The sequence below is a fragment of the Augochlora pura genome, chromosome 7 (genome assembly GCF_028453695.1).
Source record: "Augochlora pura isolate Apur16 chromosome 7, APUR_v2.2.1, whole genome shotgun sequence".
Classification (NCBI taxonomy): Eukaryota; Metazoa; Arthropoda; class Insecta; order Hymenoptera; family Halictidae; genus Augochlora; species Augochlora pura.
In genome coordinates, this window is record NC_135778.1 from 3,569,518 (window position 1) to 3,587,485 (window position 17,968).

Genomic DNA, 17,968 nt, shown 5'->3' on the forward strand with positions numbered 1-17,968 from the left:
TTTGTTGTGCAGAGAGGAGTATCGTAATTATTAATAAAATATGATTTTGTGATAATGTGGATGAAAGAGTCGGTCGTTGAAATACGCTGTTTATGAAATTGGATATTAATGATCTATTTGGTGATTGAATCTGATTGCGTGTTTTTGTTGGAAAATATTTGTTAGGTACGCGTATAAAATTTTTAAATTACTGAGGGGAGAAGCATTAATGAGCTATAATGTTTGCAGTAGAGTCTGTTTCGCGTTGAGGATTAATTAACATTAGAGCTTTCGAAATATGACGAAATTGATTTTAGATTAATTTACAGTTCTTTTAATACTCGTTTATTCATCTGTTATAATAGAGTGTTTAGCGTTTAAAAATCGTTTCCTGTTGAACTGTAAATTTGATAGTTTTACATCTTCTTCTCGTAGATTATATTCATTTATTATTTATTTAGAGTTTTATTTCGAACGTAGGAAAACGTTTTTTCCGTCGGAAAAAACACGGGATTCCGTTCAAAACGACTCAAATCGATTTAAATCACGGCGCGCGTTTATGCCACTCAACATTTTCGTTGCAACAGTTTTTCGTGTTAAGCAAACTTCGACGAAATAACTAACCGTGTTTCGTCGTTTAGCCGACGAAAAACTAGCTACCTGCAAAAACCGTTTAATCCTTAAACAAATTTTATTTTTCTACACCACTTCCGCGAATATGTACCCGCCTCGTTCAATTTAGATCTAGAAATAGGCAAACATTATCCGATATCAATAGTTAATAGTTTGTAATACGATTTGCAAATAATATCCTACGTAATTGCTTAATAACTTGTAATATAACATGTAAATAGTAATCAGTGTAAATAGTTAATAGTTTGCATTGCATTATGTCAATAATGTCTATTATAAATAATTAATACCTTGTAATGGGATATGTAAGCGATATCTAAGATAAATAATTATTATTAATATAGACAAATAATATCCAATATAAGTAGTTAATAATTTGTAATATTATTCAATATGAGTACTTGATAATTTTTAATAGACTATGTAAAACCAATATAAATAATCAATAGTTTGTATTATAGTATGTTAATGATATCGAGCATTAATAGTTCATACTTTGTGATGGAATATGTAAATGATACCTAAAATAACTAGTCAATAATTTCTAATATAACCTGTGAATAAAATGCAATATAAATAGTTCATCATTTGTAACGTGTTACCTGAATAATACCCGATATAATTGGTTGATAACTTGTTGTATGACATGAATATAATATTTATATATTAATATATAGTAATATAATATATATAATATAGTAATATAGTATATATAATATAGTAATATAATATATATAAAATATATAGTATAGTAATATAATATATATAAAATATATAGTATAGTAATATAATATATATAATATACCGAAAGCTCGGCCCGCGAGAATTCGCCGCAAAAGAGCGTCGAGCCGGCGTTTAAATCTTTGGTTATCGCGCGGACAGCATGCAATGATTGAAATATATCGTGCGCTGGAAACCGAATGCAATATACCTTGCGATCGTGGGTCCAGTAGATCGCCGTCGGCGGTTCCGGGCTGTGACGAACCACGCAGGTGAGATTCATCGTGCTGCCCCTGTTTATGAACATCTCTGGCTCGCCGACGATCGACGTCACCGGTTCTGCGGACAGCGAAACAACAAAATGTGATCGGACAGCTCTCTCGTAATTTATCGCTTTACAATCACAGCGGGCGCGCGCGCGCGCGTCGCAAACTTCGTTCCCGCCGTTTCACCAATGAACAGAACACGGGCGCGCACGGAAACGGCGAAGAAACGATTAAACGGCGAGATTAATCGAAGTTTTACGAGCGCGATTTGCATGCAATTTTCAACCGTTCCGAGCCACGCTTGTACATATTTGCAAATACGCTGGTTGGGGGAGGGGGAGGAAAAAAGAAAAAATATCTATCGAAGGTAAAATTCATATAAATTTCGCCCGGGAAACGGTGCAAATTTAACACGCTCGCGCCCGATACGAACAAGCTTGCGCGCACGTTCGAGGCGGGGCCGGAAGTTAATAAACGCAAGATCGATTTCAATTTTACCGACGAGGGGGGGAGGGAAAACGTGTCAGATTTCATTTCGCCGGTCAGACGTAAACTGGAGAGATCCAGACGTCGGGCGAAACCGTTAAGTGAAAAATTGATTTAAATTCGGTCGGACTACCGCGTCGGATTTTAGTACGAATCCGTTAAAAATAAACCGACCGTGCAAAATTGTTCCCGATGTTATTAAAAGCGAGGATCGGACCCGATCGGATCGGGTCGTGCTTGATTTCTCGTCGTCGCGAATAAACCCCCGGACGGGCTCAAGAATTGGCTAAACGCGAATTTTACCGCGGGTGACCCGTGTACGAATTTGATTTTCGCTGCCGGAAATAAAACGCGCCCTCGAAAATGTTCCCGAGTCAGCTGTTCGCGGAAGCTTGTTTGAAATTTTACCGGGACGATGCGAACTCGATCCTCGTCGTCGGAAATATGCTGCGGGTTCGGGGATGCGTCCGAGAGAACTATTAACTATTTACTTTGGAATTAATAATCAGTAATTCCAAAGTAACGTTTCTGACATGCAGCGTTTCCATCTTATAAGGTAAAGAGGTTATGTTCGATCGAAACTGAATCTTGCGACACGTACAAACACGGTGACACTTTTCATAATTTGTTCCAATGTTTTTATAATAGAAATATTATTTCGAAGCGTGACGTAACAGTTGCAGCGGCGCCGCAGAGTCGCCACCCGAGTGAAAAGGGTTAAAACGCAAAGTCGGCTCGAACGAGCCGCCATTAACGTAAGCTTTCCGAGCGGTTAGCTTCGATTGCCTTGTAAAAATAACGATGACCGCGTTCATTTACATTTCGCCCAACTTTGATTGAACCGCGCACGGTCCAACAAATGTTTTCGATAGATTTGCACAAATGCATCCGCGCGATTTCAATTAAAACGATACGCGATTAAAAAAAAAAACGGAAAGGACTTCGAAATCCATTATTTTGTCGAATAGACTAATTCTGTTAATTTAGCCCCGTTTTGCGTTTAATTTGGCACGGGCGTCGACCGAGTAGAGAATATGTTCTTCGAACGTGTTATTTGTTCGTTGTTTGAACCGTTTTAATTGTTCGAATAAATTGTTTTACCGATTATTTCGAACGGCAAAATAACCGGTCGTTTTCCATTATTTCTCGATAACAATCGCTTTAATACTAATCGAGACCTGTCGGCACGTTTATCGACACTCGGTTTATGAAAAATTAAAACTAGCTGCGTTACGTTGCTATGAAAAATAAACGAGCAATTTACGCAATTATTTACGCAAAATTCACGCAATTTTGTGTATAATAATAACAGTGATATAATAGTAATTTTTATAATAGTGACTTATAATAATGATTTGAATAACTATTATATAGTTATAGAATAATATTAGTTATAGAATAAATATAGTTATAGAATAATAATTATTAAATAAATACCTCGCGAATCCATCTTTGCATTGGAACAATTAGCACCAATTGTTCAATATTCGACGCTTAATTTGTTATAATTCTTCTCGAAGGTTTTTCTGTGCCATTTACAAAAATTACCGGGCAACCGATGCGACGATATAATTGAAATATTCGGAAATATTAAACCTTTGTATTTACCACGTAGCTCGGATAGTTAACAATCGACGATATCAAATTTTTCGAATATCAGTACGAGAAAGAAAATGGAAATAGGCAGGCTTCGTTCGTTTCAGTTCAATCAACCGTAGCCGGGACATTGATCGCGGGACTGCTCGCTGATTTTTCGTCGTCGCTCCACCGTTCCCCTTTTCTTTCATTTAAAAGCCAATTACGTCGCATTAAATAATTCATAATTCGTCGAAACCAACCGACAAGCCATCCACTATCGCGTTCGCTCGTAATTTATACCCTTCCGCTCCGAGTGGAATTCCATTCGTCTCGAATGAACGCGTACTCGAATGATTTCTATAAATTCGATTATTTTTACAATTATCGAGAGAAAAGAAATACGCGGCGGCACGATACCGGGAAACGTTTTAATGTTTGTGCGGAGCTACGGTGGCCGTCGAATGTTGGCTCTCTCTCTCTCTCTCTCGATTCTGATTGCGCCAGGGTAAGTGTATCAATTACCGTTCAACCGCGCGTCCGGTATTCTCGACGAATTAAATAGTTCATTTTTCACCCGCGTCGCACGTTTTAGAAATTGTTTCAATTATACGTCGTTGTGTTTTATATAAATGCGAACGCTTTTACGAGCGAAATACATGGACGACGCGAACGTTATAAACGGGGCAAACAATTTTTAACAACAAGAACAGTTTTCGAGCGAGTTGTTGTGTGCCCTTAGGAGAAATGAAAAGTTAATTTCCGTGCGTCGATTATTCAGCTTTTTTATGTCAGTTTCTCTGTGAATAATTGATTTAATTATTGCGAGTCAATTTCTGTGGAGTGATAATCTAGTTACCATACTACTACGTGCTCCGATTACTGTGATTAATCTAAATAAATAAACGTGTATGGACAGTATAAAAACGGGAAATATTTCGCAGTTAATTATTTGGCGAAATTTATTATTCATATTTCGGTGTTTTTTAAAAGGGGAAAATATTATTTAAAAAAGGGAAAGTACATGGATCAAGAAAGTAAGGTTAGGATGTAACGCGATATTTGCCGCGAGAGGTTTGCCAGTAACCAACGCACAGAAAAGACGCAAATTTCTTGCAATTATCGAATTCAAATAAAAAGATATATCTAACAAGCCGATTATATTATTATTATTCTGTAATTTAAACGAACTTCTTTTGTTTTAGGAAGCATCATTTTTGCACTTCTTTTTATCTCAATTTGCAACATGTTTTTGAAATACTTCGACAAAATAAAGACACATCGAAGCTTGTATTAGAAATATAAAATATTAATTTTCATATTTTATAAATTTAAAATAAGTCAGAGTATTTTATTCAGATATGAAAATTACGAAGCCAATGTTATTTTAAAATTTTTAAATTTTAACAAAACGGTACTTTAAAAATTTTACAAACTTTAATTCAGTAATGTTGTTTCTAAATATAATTAAATTCATCATAAGGGCACAGTAATTGATACGCTTACCCTATTCCACGTTTCTCCCCTAATTACCGTCAGTATAATATCATGATAAAATATCATGATAAAAAATATCAATATTTCGATTTCTTCCAGATTCACCGGAGAACGATTCCGAATCAATTCCGCCACGTTCGCGCCGGCGAACGGAAAAAGCGGCGCCGCGAATTATCAGATGGAAAATTCGTAGCGCATTGCCGGCGATTCGATGAAACGGCGACGCGTGCGGCAAATAAATTTTAAACGCGTCACGGATTTATGCAACGCAAACGTTCACGCGGTTAAATAGCTTCGGCGCGGATGCGTCCATTGACTTTCCGAAAACCGGCGGCCGGCCGGAAAGTTCGATTACACGCGGGACGCGATGAAAATCGAAAAACGTCATTACGCCGCGTGATTTTCGGAAAAAAACCTTACATCGCTCGGTGATTTTTGTTCGCCCGCGATGACATCCGCGCGGAGCGTTCGCGTGACAGCTCGATCGCGGAAGATCGGAAATAAATCGTGAACGCGTCGGGAGCCATGTACAGGGTGGTCCGTGCGACTTTTGCAGCTTCAAAATTTTGTGACTAGAAAATTAATGATTTATTTATTTATGATCGAAAAATTAAGAATTTTACGCGTTTTTAACAAAATAGAAGTTACTATGGTGTATAGGGGGCACTTTGTTTAATTTAATTATTTATCTTTGTTTAAGTTGCAATAAAATGATCGCTATCACAGTGTTTTCCAAGACATTTCATTTAACTTAATTATTATTTTTCTAAAAAATTATTTACAGAGATTTGAAAGACAATTCTGTTCTTTTAAATAGAATACTATAGTTTTTATAATAAAATAAGGAAGAATATTGAATTTTGAATAAAAAGACTTTTATTAATCCTGAACCTAACGAGTAATTTAGCTTTATATTTTTTATCATTTTCTCCACCTTTTATTCAAAATTTACATTATATTCTTATAATATTTGCTTAGAAATCGATATTCTTCCATATTTTCATATAAAACTACACGGTTCAATTTTCGAATAGAAAGCTGAATCGCCAAAACTGCTCCGCCTATAAAAACAATAAACCGTACCACGCCCTTTTAGATCAACATTGTCGACCGACGCATATTTTCGAAATTGCAGGTGGCGCAGTACAACAACGAACAACCCAGTACACGGATACCTTTTTATCGTATTTTCGGAATCGAAGATCCTCCTTCGGCGAGAGATCGCACTCGAAAATTTTCGGGTTACGGGTCCCATTGTTCCGCGCCCGGTGCACGGTATCGCGTCTGTCCATCATTCGCTTGTTCTACTTGCCGTAAACAATGCCGGTGATACGGCGGGGTTTCTATATTCCTTCTCCGTTGTTGATTGCCAGTTCGTGTCAAATTATTATCGAGGCCGGGCCGCCCGGTATCGCGCGCGCGCGCGCGCCGCCCCAGCATTGTTTACAATCGCGTATCCGGAATAAATTGCGCGCGGCCGCGGAAGAGCCAACCTTGGGCGGCTCCGCGAAAACCAAACATTCCGAGGCCTTCCCCCACTCCTCGCCTTACATCAAAGTTTCAATATCGATGCAATTTTTCGCTAGGAGGCTCTCTCGTCGCCGTCGTCGCAGTCGCCGGCAAGCATCCCTCGCGCCGCGCGTTGCAGCAACGTTGCGCGAAGCCCGCGCGGTTTTTGCGCGCTCCAAATTTTCCGTGAACCCCGTGGGGAAAATCGGAAACTGGAGCGGCAATTTCGGGCCGAACAGCCGCAAAAATCTGACGAAGTCTATCGATCCGGCCGACGTTCTAGCACAACTATTTCAATTCTGCAGCTAATATCCGCTCAACAATGCGGAACAGAATGGCAACAACGGAACGCCCCTTTGTTGCGACCAGAGGCAAACGGAACAGTTGGATGTAAATTGATCGGACTGTTTTAATTCTTTCCACTCGACCGGTGACTCTGAGGCACCATTGAGATTGTGCTGCCGTGTTTCAAGATAATTTTTATACCGGCAAAGCTACGATTTAAAAAATTGTTGAGCAGCAGAATTATTGATATAAATCGCAAGAATCAATTTTGTAATAACTGTAATAATTTTGTAATAATAAAGGTGCATTTTGTTACATAGAATAGAAATACTATGAAATAGGAAAATTATTACAGAATTACATTTAAAATCGTTTCGAGTGCAAAGGGTTAATTCTCTGCTCTCGAATGGCGACTAAAATTATTTCATTACTTTTCAAAAGAATTTTTATAACAATAAAATTTAGATTTAAAAAATTATTCGGTAGTGGAACTATTGCTACGAGTCGCAAGAATCAATTTCGTAAAAACACACTTTATTACATGCTATAGGAAATACTATAATTCAGATAAATTATTTCACGTTTAGAGATAAAATGGCTTCGAGTGCAAAGGGTTGAACGACGAAATTTTCTACGAAATCGCGTTCCAATTTTTGTTTTTTTTTTTTTGGAAGCTTCGTCGGGACGATTGTTTCGTCGACAAATGCAGTTTACGCGAGTGCATCGTAACATAAATTACTTTGTAATCCTCGACGCGAAATTTTGTCGTCCAATTATGAACGACATGGCAGTCTGCGTCATAATTTTTAGCGTGCAATTAAAAAGGGAATGAAATCTACCGTCGTTCCAGGGGGGAGTGGGGGGGGGGGGGCGGTTTCGCAACGTTACGTTTTTTCGTGTGCAATAATAACGCGAAACGTGTAAAACGAGCGTAACGAGAGACGAAATTCTAATTTTTCCGGGCCTTCTATTTATGGCATCCGAAAGATTGATTTATGGCATTTGAAAGATTGATGTATAGCATCTGAAAGATTGATTTATCGTTGTTTTAATTGTACAGCAATCATCGAAGCAGAATTTTCAACAATGTCCGAAAATAAAGAATTAAATTCAATTAAATTCGAGTCAAGTATCTGTCCCGCTTATTCGCATCAATGAATTTAACATAACCTATAAACAAAACAGAGTGTACAGCGACTAAAAGACTCGCCGTTAAATGACCACGCCGCAATTATAACCAAACATTTGACCGGGCGTCGAGAGGGCCGCTTTTAAGATTCTTGTTTGTTGCGTAACACTCGAAACCGACAGAATCGTAAATAACATCGCTCCCTCCGACAAATTCGATCCTCCTACTTTCGGTTTCATTTATTAAATTACTTCGATCTTTGTAATCGATATTCAGTAGTTAACACGCCCGCGGACGTGAACGCTGTACGCCATTCGTTTTCATTGTGATGCGACGCGACAACGGACGGCTACAACATTCAAATTTATGAGCCTGCATTATCATGCATTCGATTCTACGCGGCGCCGTTTATTTGCTGATATTATTATGCGCTTTAATGTAAACGGCTGACTGGCTCGTTCAGAAGTTTCCTTTCGTCTTTTCCTTAGTGTATGAAAAATGTAAGTGAAATCGGCGGGTTTGATGTTAGTTTATAAAATTATAATAGGGAGGTGTTTGTTCCGATTTTCGGGCAGTGCTGTTGTAATATTTGTCGGGAGTAATATTGGATAAATAATAAATATGTTGGATAAATAGTACATATATTGGATAAATAATAAACATATTGGATAAATAGTTCATATATTGGATAAATAATAAATATATCGGATAAATAGTAAATATATTGAATAAGTAATAAATTAAAGAATTGATGAGCCTTTTCGTAAGCCTAGTGCGAAAATGTGATATCTAAAGGCTCTATTTGAATTATGATCCTCAACCTGATTACTCAACCAACCAGTTTAACCCTTTGCCAACGAGAGGCGACTATCTCTCTTATATAAATTAAATAATTGTATATAATTGCATATAATCGTATATAAATTATATTTGTATTATATACGAATTAAAATAATTTATTTAATTTATACAAAGTAAAATAATTTGTTATTTAATTTATACAAATTAAAATAATTTGTTATTTAATTTAAACAAATTAAAATAATTTGTCATTTAATTTAAACAAATTAAAATAATTTGTATACAAGACACACGACGCATCTGAGAAAATCGCCTCTTCCTGCGACCTCATTTGGTCGAAAAAGTCATCGTCCGCTAAGGGTTAACACACACTATATACAATAATTTTATTAATACCTATTTTTAAAAAATTTAATCTTTTCAAATTTCTCTATTATATTTGAAAGCATCCTTCTATAAAACTCTAAAAATCCACGTCGCACAGTCATCGAACTCCAATTGTCAATTTCGCCAATATTAAATATTTCCTTAAAAAGCTCCGATCCGCACAACACAGATTAATAACAAATCGCCCGTTCTCGCAGCTCATCCAAAAGTTTCGCCGTCCGCGAGCGTGTCAACACACGCATCAAGTGGTACAACTTCGCTGGCCGCGCAGCGACCATCCCCTAACAGGTTGCACAGTTCCCCGTCGCTCTCGCAAGGCCTCGCGCGCAATTTCGATCCGACGAGAGAAAGAAAAAAAAAACAGAGAAAAGCAGACACCGCGCAGCGGAACAAAAGAGTTAGCCGGAAAACAAGCGCGGGGCATTAGACGCGATAAAAGGAGTTTAATTGTTCCGATACCGTGCGCGACCGGGCGGGTTGTTTCCTAGCCTCAAAAAACCGATCCTGTTCCGATCTCGGTCAAGGTGGGCGGCGAGCGAGAAAAAAGCGAGCGGATCTCTCGAGCCCCGGGATGCGAGAGAGCGCAGTCCTCGAAGCCGGTGGGTGGCGAATTCAATACTCTTCGAACGCGCGCGACCGGTGGAGGAAAGAGATAGAGAGGCGGCGGGGGTTGAGAAAAGAAGGGAGCGCGGTCGGGCTCTTTGTGTTTCTGATTATTTTTGCCGGATTCATTCCGCCGGGGCAAACACAAATTGGCTGGAGACAGCGACGGCGAACAGCGACGGCGGAGTTAGGGGCAGGAGTTAGGGGAAGGGTCGGCAAAAAGGAAAACGACGTTTTAATTGAAATTCAAAGCAGATTTCGGAATTGGAAAAACCGTTGTAACGCGAGCTCGATCCGTGACCGGACCGAGGGTATAGGTGAACGAGGAAGGCGAGCGCGCGGAGGGGGGTTGACAGTGCTAGGCGGACGCCCGGTGCGGTGGAGACGATCCTGATAGACGTTTCGGAGAAAATAAAATTAACGAGCGCGCTCCGGGGGGGGCGAGAGCGACCGAACGATTCCGACGGGAAGATTGCGCGTCGCTGCGCCACCGGAAAAATAGACCGACTAGAGAGAAGGTATCGGAGAGGTGGTGGTGGTGGGGAGTGAACTAACCGACAACCGAGAGATGCATGGAATGACCGATCGGCGGTGTCGTTGACACTTGACACTCGTAGGTGCCGGTGTCGCGGCGCTGCGGGTATTTCACTTGGAGCGTCCAATCCTCGGTCTGGGGGAAATGCGTCGCCACGAATCTCTGGTCGGAGGTGTACGTCTCGACGCCCACCGTCAGCAGGTGGATGTCCCGGTGCCTCACCCAGGATACCTGTCGCAAACAGATAGCAAACCGGTACAGTTATGGTTCAAGAATGATACGGTTGTTACCGGCTCGCCTCGGCTTAACCCTCCCCCCTTCCCTTACTCCTGTCCCCGGTCAATACCGGGCCCGGTATAGCGCGCGCCTTCGAATCTTCCATGGACCAGGTCGGCGCGAAAATAATACGGCAGAACCTCGTTCATCCGTCGCATTGTCCTCGCCCGGAATTGCAACAAATGAAGTCGCGCGAACTATTTTCCCTGTTCCATCAATAACTCTATCGATTCTACTTTCTTTAAAAAGAGTTAATTAATAAAACAATAATACTCTGTTCATCGTTTGTTCTTTTTTTAAAACACACACTTTTTAAGAATATATGTAGCTTGGTGCACCGAATGAAAAATATTCCATTTATTAATTCGAGTTCACTTTATGAAAGAGCTTTTTGTGAAATCGTTCAGATAATAATTCCAATAATTCTTTTTCGTTTATTTTAAAATCATTTCTTCTTTTTAATATATGTATTGTAACTGAAAGATTATTTATATCGATGCAAATGCAAGATTCAAATCGAATCGTGATTTCCATGAATTTTAATTCTTTAACCCTCTGACGACTGTTGGCGCCTATTGGCGTCCGAAACATGGCTTCCCGGTACCGTAGGCGCCAATAGGCGTCAAGTTTAAATCTCACTCCAGTTTATTATTAAATTCGATTAATTATATATTGTGTAATATTTACGTTATATATTGTAAAAAAAGCTTAAAATTATTGTTCGCTTCAAGTAATATCGGTTTAATGTAATAGAATTCATTATTTTGAATGTTTTTATTGGAATATTACGTATTACCCACAATACGATATTTGTGCGTGGACAAAAACAAATCAATGTTCTTAGAAGCGATAGAAATTAAGATAGGAAAATATACACCTCGTATAAGTGCTTGACCTTGCGAGGCACAAGCATAACAGTCTCGAATTACGAGGGGACCGGAGTTTTTTTTCCGGGGTTCCGGCAAGGCCACGGTCAGTCGTAAAAAAGCATCTGCATAGAAAAGAGCTTCCTCACGCACCGTAAAATAAAGTTTCTTTTATTTAAAACTACACCTTAGTTGAAATATATTTAAACACCCATTTCCAATAATTTTAATACACTTCCCCAGAAATGCGTGTCCAACGGCCGTGGCAAAGTCTGCCGTAGCCAAAGGGTTAAATGTTACGATATAGAACGACGCGTCTCGTTCCCGCGACATTCGCGAAAAGCGTACGGGTAGACACGGCTTTTGTTCAGCGACGATATCCCGTAACGTGCAAACAATTCCTATATCTCCGCGCGCGCGCATAAAACGTACTCGAGGCTGGAGCACGCAATCGTGTTCAAAATTGCAGTTATTTCTGCGCCAAACGTAATTCAATGTTTTTAATCCGGCTACGCTGCGAAGTTACCCGAGAGAGAGAGACAGAGAGAGGAAATTCATCCGCTTGATGTTTTTTAATGCGCGCGTGTGTGTGTTTTCTCTAGCAACGCGCAACGGTTCCCGATTTAACGGAAACAACAACAACAAAAAAAGAGGAAAAAGAAAGAAAATCGTACGCGGTTGAAATTGTTGCAACTAGTCGGCGGCTCCTTCCGCGAAACGAAAGTACTCCACGCTAATTGCGACACACTGGAGTTAACAGACCATCCATTTTCCGTTCGTGAATGTTTGAACAGGTTCGAAATAATGTGAACGGCATCGTTAAATATTTCGCGCGCGTTTATCGTTCCACGCGATGTTTATAATAATGTGTAACGATGCGATACGTTAGAGATTAATGAGTGAAGAGATTGAGCTTAACCCTTTGTGCTCGAAACCGTTTCGGACTGGAAATCGAAAATAGTTTCTCTCGCTTCTCGTATTTCCATGTTTTATAACAAAATTGAGTCTTGCGATTCGTGTGACAGTTAATCTTTCAATAATTTTTTAAATCTAAGGTTTGGCGATATCTATAGAAATTAATTTTAGAATGTATCACAATTTTAACCCTTGGCGCTCGAGTGGCGCCATTAAAATTACTGTAATACATTCCAAAATTATTTTTAATAGACTTAAGCCAAAGCTTAGATTTAAAAATTGTGAAAAGTGTAACTATTGCATGAGTCACGGGAGTCAATTTCATACGCATAAAATATATATTGTTACATAAAATGGAGACACTAGAAGTCGGAGAAATTATTTTAGATTTGCAGTGGCAATGGCTTCGAGTGCAAAGGGTTAATGGCGCCGTAATATTCAGAATTAGGTAATATTAATAGTTGTTAACGAGAAATATTGACCAATGAGAAGCGAGTTCGACTGGAGGGAGGCGACTGAGCCCAAGTCCAATTCTGCTCATTGACTCAGCCATCTTGCATCAGCCGATCTCGTCTCTCATTGGTCGCTATTTTTCGTTAATAATTCTTAAACAAAGCCGCGAATTGCATTCGCGCTATAGAATAAGTTACTTCAAATGACCTCGGGAATCCCTCATTTTCGGCGGTCACCATAATTTTCCGATACACTGTACAGAATGATTTTCAATCCCGACGCCACGTTTTTTTTTTATTTTCCGTGAAAATGGTATCGGAACGTAATACATCGCTTCAAAAAATACGTACCCGCCGGCTAAATGAAATTCTGATCTATGAAACAACACGAACGAAACAACGTTCCGACCCGTACAAAAACCGCTATCGAAGTTTTACAAAAATAACATGACATTCGATAGGATAATACACGTTTCGAATATAAACGTCAAAAACTCTTTCCGAACGTGCCGATTCTTTTAAACAAAAAACTTTTTCTAAACAAAAAGCGTCCACGGCGAGCAAGCCAGCGTTCGAGCACGAGGAATAAAAAGTTCCGTTCTTTCGTTTTTAATATCGTCAATAAAATAAAAGTCTGTGAAAAGAATTTGTTCTGTTGAAGTGACGCCATTTTTGAATCGGTACGTGCTGTGGTTACATTTACGTTAATTAATAGACTGTATTTATTACTGTACTGTAATTATTACAAACGCAGGTATGTTTAATTTGAAAGGGTTGGAAGATTAAAAGAAATTTAGGATGTTGATATACTGCTTTTGATTGGTTATTTTTGTTTAAGAGGTCGAAGGAAACTTGTAAGTTGCTTTAATTTTTCTTAAAGATTCCCAGTTTATTAATTATAAATTTATACGTTAGACAATCTTTTTGATAATCGGGTATGTTTCAAAGAAGTCAATGCTATTTTTATCTTCATTTAATTTATAACATGATTACTATTTTAATACGTCACTATTACTTCGAAAAGTATGTGCTAATATTAAAGTAAGTAACTAATATTATCGCAAAATATACAGGGTGGTCCACGCAATTTGTGCATTCCTTATAACTTCCAAAATATGCATTGCACGAAAAACTGTCGTAAACAAAAATTTTCATAGCTTAGAGAGTTATGACATATAGTGAATTTATTTATTTTTCAGACGAAGGCGTCACAGTCATTTGAAGGACAACTTTATTTTTCTCAAATCAAAATACGTATATATATATCTATTACTTCAGAAGAAGTTTATTTACAAATTACCACAATAACCACACGTGAAGGTCAAAATATTTACAGTCTATTTACCGTTTCGAAAATCTATTTTTTACACAAACGTCTGAAAGAAATGAAGCGCAAAAATGTCAAAAACAATTGACTACCAATTTCCTAAAACTGTAACGATACTGAAGCGCGGAGCACGGAGTTCGGCGCCAGCAAGAGCTGTGTTGCGCGTCCGCCATGGGATTCGTACGGCCGGAATAGTCGATCGTTTATTGATAAGTCTGCCAGAAATCAGAAATCCGTGCATCGACGGATGGAAAGGAAACGGGCGGATCGTTGCAGCATGAAACACGCTCGTGGCACTCCGGCCTCGCTTCGTCGAGTTTTCAAAAATTGAAGAACAACGCTCGCACCGTATAACGGGAATCCCCCGCGGAATGTGTTCGGATTCTCGACGAGAGAAAGCTCTCTCTCTCTCTCTCCCTCTCTCCCTTTTTGTCTGGGAAAAAGAAAAATAAGTGCTGGCATTATTGAATGAGCACCTCATTAACCGGGCCAGGTTTCGATAACCGGCAGCAGCGGCAGCAGACAACCCCGCTAAAGTCTTTGTTTACCTGCCCGATACCGGGGGCGACTCCTCCAAATAGGTCAACTCTGATTGGTATAGCTCCGTGTATAGTGGATCCGCGGGTCTCAGAAGTCATAAACACGCTTTACAGATCATATCTCCCTCTCTCTCTCTCTCTCTCTCTCTCTCTCTCTCTCTCTCTCTCTCTCTCTCTCTCTCTCTCTCTCGCGACGAGATAGGCAATGTTTCGGGCGGCTTTGCGGCGGAATTCGGTGCGCTCCTTGATCAATTCGAAACCGGGAGCCGTTCGGGCTCGCTCGGGCGAGGGGTGGGGGGTCGGATGGATATCGGTTTTCGACCCCCGCGCTCGGATAAGATTGTCCCTCGTTAATTATTAGCGGGCCGCCGTGCGCCGCGGGAAATTCATTTCTCAGCGACCGATTCGCGGTAACCGGGAGGGATTAAATTGCTTCTAACCCTTCCCGGACGTGGGTTTTTCGTAGGATATCCTGCCACGGCGAACGAGATTACGTATCAAAGGCCGACCGAATGAAAACCAAACCGTGTATCAGCCTCCTCGTTGACGAGTGACGTAGATCCGATTTCTTAGCGGAGACATTCTTATCTAACATTTATTCTTGCGATGGTCTCGTAACAAAATATTCGATTAGGTGGGTAAACATTTTATTCGAGTTCTCTATTAGGTGATAACGTTTCTATATTATACAATTATTTAATTACTTATTTTATATTATGGTATAGATTTTATATTTTATTTATTATGCTGTAGATTTGACATTTTATTTATTATATTGTAGATTTGACATTTTATTTATTATGTTGTAGATTTGACATTTTATTTATTATATTATAGATTTGACATTTTATTTATTATATTATAGACTTGACATTTTATTTATTATATTATAGACTTGACATTTTGTTTATTATATTATATTTTAGATTATAAAACGTTTGGATATCAAAATGATCTAAAAATAAATATTCACAGAAGGCAGTCTCTGTCCGTAGTGCGAAAATTGGACGTTTGTGTAATATTTAACCCTTTGCACTCGAAGCGATTTTAACTATAAACCCAAGATCATTTTTCTAGCTTATAGTAGTTTCATTTCACGTGACAGGTATTTTATACATATTAAATGGACTCTTCTTGTGACTTGTAATAACAGTTTTACGGTTAACAATTTTTTAAATCTAAACTTTGGTAGTATAAAAATTATTTTTATATGTGATAGATTAATTTTAGTGTGCACTCGAGTGCAAAGGGTTAACACTGAGCTTACCAAGTCGGTCAAAATGGCGGATTCCAAACTTTTCCTTTTAAAACCCTTTAAATTATAAACTCTATTACACTCGAAATTATTAAATATCACGATTCTGATATCACGATCGAAGCATAAATTATAACACAAATAGAAAATCTAAATAAATCCGGTCCTGCCGTTCTTCTAAATTAAAACGCGGTGGCCACTGTTAGAGCTCGGCGGATTCAACGTTAACATGATTATTACCGCGTTAATATGATTCAATCCAATGCAATTACCGCTCCCGAAAATTTACGATCCCGCATTAACGCACGGTTTACCGAATTTTTCCTGTAAAATCCGCGGGAAATCTGTAAAGCCGGTTAAAATGTCGATGTCTTACGCGAAACGCGGCCGTGAAATCGGCAACGCCGACCGTACCGCGTATTTAACGAAATTAAACAATAACACACCGCGCCGCTGGATTATTGCATACGTCGGCACGAAATTACTTCAAAACCCCCTCCCCTCCACCCCTCCGCCGTTGAAACACTTCATAATTTATGCAGTCGTTCGTTCGGTAATTCGGCGTTACACAGTCGCTGAAGAGAGATTGACATTTGCATAATAACTCGCCGCACCTTATTGCTAAGCCGCGGGATTTAATTATTATTCACTGTGTACGAATAATAAATCCGTCAATCCGTACAAAGGCGTAAATTGAGTGGAACAAATTAACGAGAGAGAGAGAGGAAACGGATTTATCGCAAGAATGGGCCGCGTGTACTATTCTTCGTTTTCCAGGCGGAATGTTCATTAATTCTGTTCATTATTGTTCATTAATTCCGGCGGCGCGTGAACTCTGACACCGGCGCTGTTTTATTTATTCGCTTCAACCGGATGGTTTACTTGGCGAACACGTGATCGTTCATTCATACCGAAGGTTGCTTAACGTAATTCTATGTTGTTGTTACTTCTTAAGTAATAATATATTATATTATATTACTATAGTAATATAAGTGGCGAAGACAAAAATACGAGACGATCACGTTACTCGAATCTGAGTAAAGGGTGTCCCAAAATTCACGCAAGAAGTAATTTTGATGGAAAACACAGATTTATAATTAAAAATTGTAAATTTTTTATTTTATGTTGTTCTTTTGTGTAACGCTCCATCTTTAATAACCCTGAACTGTCAGCTTTCATTCTGTATTTTTTTTTGGTTGGCAACACTTTACCGCAGAAATGGCGCAAAATTCAAATCTTGCGTGAATTTTGGGACACCCTTTATATGAAAAATTAATACGCGAACCACAAAGCGATACAAAGAATAAAAGAACGCGATAAAAAGAATTCCAGAACGCGTGCTCTTTCGTATAAAAATTGCCGCTCGCAAGAACGAGCGCGTCTATTCCTGCTGTCTCGCAATCGACGCGAGTCGCTCTTATTTTTGCATAAAGCAGTTCGCTCTGTCACGGACGTTCGAAACGAGTTATTCGGATAAGATCGTTTAGGTAAGAGTTTCAACGAGAGAGGATATCCGTCGCGGTATCGTTCCAATTGCAGATCGGGAGATCTAAGGTTTTCGAAAGTCGACGATATCTGTGCCGGGTACGAGCCAACGTAAAACGATATTTGGGTCGTCGGATGCGATGCTAGAAGAAAAGGGTAATCCGGTCTCGAATTTTATTGCCCGGTTGTCTCGGCCGGTTTAAACATTGACTTCTGAACGCTTCTTATCCGGATCCCCGCGGGGGAATAATAAATCCGACCGATAAAACCGGTATGAAAACAACGATTACACCGGGGCGAAGCGTCGCTCGGCCGAAAGAAGAAAAATAAGTGTAGCTTCGCGAGAAAGGCGCGTCGATAAGTGAACCCCGATAAAATCGATGAGCGGACATCAACGACCCCGTGAAACAATTACATATTACTCCGTGGCCGTCGAGACTCCGGGCCG

The 17,968-nt window shown here is 39.3% G+C and overlaps 1 protein-coding gene across 1 annotated transcript in view; it reads right to left on the reverse strand.

The window, feature by feature from the left end:
* LOC144472407 (neurotrimin) overlaps window positions 1-17,968 on the reverse strand; it is a 197,200-nt gene that overhangs the window by 131,065 nt on the left and 48,167 nt on the right. Inside the window, exons 3-4 of the mRNA XM_078185462.1 lie at window positions 10,426-10,636; window positions 1,544-1,671 (exon numbers count right to left, since the gene is read on the reverse strand). Of these exons, the coding sequence (XP_078041588.1) occupies window positions 1,544-1,671; window positions 10,426-10,636 (339 nt within the window). The remainder of the gene's footprint in view (window positions 1-1,543; window positions 1,672-10,425; window positions 10,637-17,968) is intronic.